The following is a 6,227-nucleotide window of genomic DNA, read 5'->3' as shown; positions in this document are numbered from 1 at the left end:
CTGGTCTACATGGGGCGCCAGAGACAGAGATGGGATCCAAGGGCCGATCTTCGCCCCTCCCGTGAGCCTCTGTGGAATGTGTGTACTTGGAACGTCATATTCTAGGAAGGCTTCCCACCGTCGGATGAATGTGGGCCCAGAGATTAAGGGCTGATGCGGCACCTCATCCTCTATATGATGCGGGTCCCTGGATCTTCATCTCGACAGCGACTTGCCTTCTCCCCTGTGGCAGACTCTTCCTCTCTCTCACTCTCGCTCGCTCGCTCGATTCCTCGAAATTCCACCCCCTTCGCCCACCTCCTCCCTTCCTACTGAGTTCTGACCTCCGGCGATGGCGTCGATGGGGGAGTTGCTTTTGAACCAGGAGCTGGCGGCGGTGGCGGCCATGTCGACGGACGCGTACGGGAGGTTCGAAAGGTACACCCTGAGCCCTGCCCATGGTTTTCCCCACTTCCAGCAAGCTGGCAGCGCTCCGACGGTATTCCCCGACACGGGATTGCTCGTTTCTGGCTTCGGCATGCCTCCCTCCACCTTCATCGTCATGCCGGAGGGGACCCACGCGGCCGACGCTTATGGCGCTGAGGCCGTCCCGGTGGAGATCCCCGTGGTCCGGCGACAGAGACCTGCCGCCAGGAACGCTGGGCCGACGCCGTTCAGGGGACCGTGGACGGAGGAAGAGGACGAGTACGTGAAACAGCCGAATCTGATTCGTTTTTTGAGCAGCTTGATCTCGCGGCATGCCTACCGTTCTGCTTAATTGATCAATTTGCTTTTCTTGTTTGCAGACTTCTCAAGAGATTGGTGGATCAGCATGGCGAACATAAGTGGGCGACCATTTCAGATCACCTCCCGGGACGGATCGGCAAGCAGTGCCGTGAGCGATGGACAAATCACGTCCGCCCAGGCATCAAGGTGATGCACGCATGGCAGCTTATATAGTCTTTATTTGATTTTAATTATCGGAAATCTTCCATAGATCTATATGATTCGCACATCTAAATTGTTTTGGCTTAGTTTTTACTACATTCGAAGCATGCGAAACTTTTGGTCGTACAATTCGGGAGTGGGTATTAAGTGAGGAATGAATTGCTCGTCATGCTGCATGACTTTATTTTAATCATTAACTGCGCCAATTTCTTCATCATGGCCACTAATTGTTCGCGTGAGTAATTTTGTCCGTGGCCCTTGGGAAGAGATTGCAGGGAGATAATGGTCAAGCATATTAGGTTCTACAATTTTATTTGTAGAATTGCAGATGCACAAGCGTCTGAAAAAAAATCGTGTATGTTTAGCGGCGTGGCCGCCTATTGTCTTTGTTTTCAACCAATTTATTGAAGTAACCAAGCATCATATGGTTTTTTAGATCAATTCATCTCTATACCCATATGAATTGCTGGAGGACCTTGCCGTCTGAAGACGTTCGAAAAAAGCCATTCAATTTCTAGTGATTATTTTTCACTCTTTCCAGATACTTAGTTGAGTTTCAGCCAGGCCATTCTAGTTTAGCTAACCTTCAGATGTATATATATATATATATTGTTGAGCTTTGTTGCGAGGATTCAGGGACGCAATTTATTTCTACCAAAATAAGGCGATTTTGAAAAACTACCACGTTTCCGTTTCAGAACGATTATACTATCGTAGTACGAACTAGTATGTCCAGTATGATATGCAATTCAATTGCACTTGCTTGTGCCAATCATCTCGAGGCATTAACTTTCCTTCACATAATCACGTTCCAGAAGGAGCACATCTGGACTGAGGCGGACGACATACTGCTGATCGACGCGCACAAGATCCACGGAAACCGCTGGTCGTCCATCGCGAGGTGCCTCCCCGGCCGGTCGGAGAACGCCGTCAAGAATCACTGGAACGCGACAAAACGGAGCCTCAAGTCGAAGCGCCGGTTCAAGAAGAAGACGAGCCAACAGGCCGCCCCGGGCCAGTTCACCCTCCTTGAGGAGTACATCCGCGACAAAATGATGGCTGACGAGAACGCGGCGCCACCGTGTCCATCGTCCGGCGGCGTCGGGTATGACGGCCAGGTCGTTCCAGGTGCCGCTGCAATGCTGGCCGTCTCCGGCCCACCCGGGATGGGTCAGTACCTCCACCCAGCCGACGCGGCCGGGTCATCGTCCCAAGCAGGGGTGATGAACCTGAGCGCGCCGTTGCCGGACCTGAACGCCTACGGTGGCGAGATGCTGGAGGGATACTACTACCCAGCCACCTTCCCGACCTACAGCGACAACAACCTGCTGCACCATGGACCAGAGACTGCATTTCCGCAGATGTTTAGTGCCCAGGGAAGCATGCATATGCATGCAGCATGCACGAACCTGAACTTGTTCCCACTCCCCCAGCACCTCGGTGGCGGCTACTACGGCAGCGAGACCGGCCGCAGCAGCGCCGGTGGCAGCAGTGATCAGGACGAAGACGTGGTGCAGATGGCGTCCAGGGAGTTCCAGACGTCTGAGGACGAGGCCACACTTGACCTCACTGGCTTCAGCTAAGACGGTCCGTCCGCCGGTCGATCCAATACCCTATCCATTAATTTCAGTTTGTCGTTTTTACCTTTCCGAACATTTCACTTTACTTTGTGGTTGGTTCAATCTGCTGCTGTTGTATACTATTGCCCGAACAGCACACTTGTGTGCTTGTGCGGCGTGGCATGCATGTATCTTTAATTTCCGTATTCTGAGTACTGTGTAAAAGTACATTCTGCCGAACAGTTTGTTGGAGAGCCTTTGTTGTACCTGCTGTGTTAGTTTCTAGAGATAGCGATTCACCGAATGGATTTCTGTTTCCGATATTATACTCCGTCGGCGCTGTTGTGTTGTGTGTTCAGCTAGGATGGGGATCAGAGCAATGCAGGCGAAATGAAAACTAGCGGTGCCGGCTTTTATCGGGTACGCGAATGTCGTTGGATGATTTTAAGATCCATGCATCGCTGTAGCATAGTCAACATAAAGTATACGTTCGATTATGTATCAAAACACATTGCTTACAGTATGAGCACGATTTTGTACACGATGCACATTGAATCCCTCCGTAGCCATTGATGTACTACCACGTACATCTGGGCATGGGCAGTCTGGCCCGGCCGGCCCGACCCGAAAATCCCGAGCCGGGCTCGGGCCTGAAAAGTAAGCCCGAAGAGCAGACCGGACCGGGCTCGGGGTTGCAAAACGTATTTTTAAACGTAGATCGGGCCGGGCCTGTCGGGCTTTACCGGGCTTTGCATGTTCGGGCCGGGGTCGGGCCCGATTTGTTAGGCCCGACGGTCGGGCCGGGCTCGGGCCTGAGTTTTCCCGTTCAGGCTTTTTAAAGCCCGGCCCGACCCGGCCCGGCCCGGACTATGCCCATGCTTACTACCACGGCATCCACAAGCAACCTTCTTCTACTAGTCTTTTACAATTGTGCGCCGCCGCCGTCAGAGTTCCTCAAGCTCGTGGATCCTGTTGGGAGAAGGTTAGCAGAGGTGCTCTAGACACCCAAACCCGTCTTTTCCAAGGTATATAATCTGTTATTGTTAGCGTTACAGTTGATTTGTTTTGTATATTTCCGCCTTGACACTTGAATGCATCTGAAATCGCTTTGTCAGAGTCCACATCCATATGAATGTGATCCTTTGATCGAGTAGAACACCCATGATTTGAAGATGATATGAACCCTGCTCAAGTGAGATGTCCTTAAAATCAGTTAGTTCATCCACCACAGCAGACTTGAATTCATTTCCATTCTATGTTTTGGATATCAATTTTATATTAACCCATAATTAGTTACGTTTTGTGTGTTGTAGCATTTGAAGTGTACCTAAAGATTTAGATTAGTGTTACTTGCATAATAGCATTCAGCCGGAAACTGAAATGGAGTAAATGCCTTTAACCAACAAGATTTCTCATATGCTACAACAACCTCTTGTCGGTTGAAGACTCACATTCAGGACAACAAGGTTGCAATTTAAATAATCGGGGTGACCAGCATCTTAGTAAGTATGGCGATGAATTCACAAAGAAACAGAGGGCATTCGAAGCGCCTAAGAGGCTAGACCATTTCAAAAAATGCACCTAGAGGAAAACAAATATGCACCGTACGATGTGAGAGTCTAACGAATCAGAAGTGTGCAGGAAGCGATATTGAAGTATTGATTCTGCAAGCTCACAGAGTGGCCAGTCAAATAAGAGACATAATAGATGATTTCAAGCATATGCCAGGCGAGAGTTTATGGCGAAGGAAAGCTCTGATGATAGTAGTTTTATATCTGCTGAGGACCTCCTTGACAAGAGAAACACAAAAAGTGTTAGGCACCTAAAGAGTATGCATCAAGTTGATGACAACAATTTCCATACGAATTGGCATATACACGTGAACCCATGCGTAACTTCGTGGAATCCTGTAAGTAGGTCATTCCAAAAGCTAGTTATGATTAACATTAACTATTACCCATTCGATAAGTGTACTGTGTCCTCACTGGTGTGACAACTCCATTTGATTGTATACTATGCAGGTTATTGGTTACAAGTGCAACCGTCAGAAGTTTAACCAGGTTGTGGAATCACTTACTGGCATACAGAAAGAATGGGTAAGAGAGATTGATTTTGCAGCATTATTAGAAATGCCTGCATGCAGGATGCCTCGAGGTTTAACATTGTGGTTATTCGACCAGTTCGACTGGAAGAGAGGGACTCTCATTATCAGAGGTCACCACATTAAGATTAGGAAGTTAGTCAAGAAAATGCTAGGAATACCCGATGGTTCAATTTTAGTTCAAATGCCTCGTGGCCGGGGAAAGACAAAGACAATTTTTTTCACACAGTGTATGTTGTATTTTTCATTCCGACAAGCGAGATTCCAACGGGAACCATCTATGTCTGAATCTAGTGATCCACATGGATATGTAATCACTACATCTATCCACTGCATACATAGATGATTTTGTAATGCCAATGATACAAGTTATAGAAAAGAGATTCCACCTCTAGAGAATAGTTGGGTACCTGCGTGAACCCTTGTGCTACATTACTTGCTCTTTGTTTCACCACCTCGTTGTTCTCAATTCTGTTTCTAGAAGAAAACTGGTGTAGGTATTGCTTATGAATAGCTTTTCATTATTGAGAAAGATTATACCCTTTGCTTGAGTTCAGTCTGAGTGATGTTCACACTTTGCCATGGCCATGTTCTTTGGACCTGAATCATATAAAAGGTTTCGCAATCTAGTTGAGAAATGTATGTAGACAATTGTAGACCTCCATTATATGATTCTCCAGAATCTATATATCAATATAGAGTTGATGTAAATATCGTTACACATGGTGACTACTCGCAATTTCACAATGCATTGAGTCGGGTATTCCGATGTCCCGGTCATTATGTGCACTATGACCTGGGTTGGTGGAAGTTTACCATCCAATGGGTATACTACTCATTAGGTGTGTGTCTATGTGAAGTTGAATTGCATTTACTGATTCATAGGCCATGATATCCTTGCTTGCAAGAATCTAAATCCTGATGTACTTTTGCCATACATCCCCCCTGTTGCTTCGAACAGGGAGTGGACTGGTTGGTATCTTCACTCTTTCAGGCATTTTTTTGCAGGATTATAGGATTGTGTGACACCCTTATAGTGAGTAAATGCATTTGACAGGTTATTTAAAATGTTTTGCAAATGTGCGAACGCATGGTTCAGATCTTTGAGTACATGGATTTGAGGCAGAAATGTTGAACATTTCACTAATTTCCTAGCATTCTCCATGGTACTTGAATTCTCCCCCTAATGCCTGAAATATTACTCATTGAATCAACATACTAGCCTTGAATAACTCCCCATTTGAGGGGCTTGAGGTATTGACGATAATACAATTATTCCTCACATAGGTCCCAACTATATGTTGAGGGACCAATGATGTATGCCGTATAGTGATATCAGTATGCAACTGAATTACCACAGATGGAAAATACTTGGTAGATTTCCACGTATCAAATATAGAGGGGAATAATATTATGCAGTCATGTCATGAGCGTGTAAGACTCCATGAATCCAACGTAAAGTTGGTAATTTGCAATTCCAAAGTAAAGATAATGCAATGAGCTTAATACTTTGGATAAAGGATTCTACCAAACCATTTTGAGTCTAGACATTAGGAAAAATTGCTAAACTTCAATCCAAGGGCCAAAAAGAAGGCAATCAAGGAGAATTTTGCAAATGTTATCCATTCATTTTTCTTGAA

General features: G+C 46.3%; 1 protein-coding gene across 1 annotated transcript; it reads left to right on the top strand.

Moving 5' to 3' along the window:
* Positions 1–216: 216 nt before the first annotated feature.
* On the top strand, positions 217–2,737 carry LOC123440516 (transcription factor DUO1-like). The gene is made up of 3 exons (XM_045117081.1): positions 217–684; positions 786–912; positions 1,743–2,737. The coding sequence occupies exons 1-3, from the start codon at positions 332–334 to the stop codon at positions 2,508–2,510; spliced, it is 1,248 nt and encodes a 415-aa protein (XP_044973016.1). The 5' UTR covers positions 217–331; the 3' UTR covers positions 2,511–2,737.
* Positions 2,738–6,227: the final 3,490 nt, after the last annotated feature.

This window comes from Hordeum vulgare, chromosome 3H (assembly GCF_904849725.1).
Source record: "Hordeum vulgare subsp. vulgare chromosome 3H, MorexV3_pseudomolecules_assembly, whole genome shotgun sequence".
NCBI classification, from domain to species: Eukaryota; Viridiplantae; Streptophyta; class Magnoliopsida; order Poales; family Poaceae; genus Hordeum; species Hordeum vulgare.
This window is presented reverse-complemented; position numbering and strand designations above follow the sequence as displayed.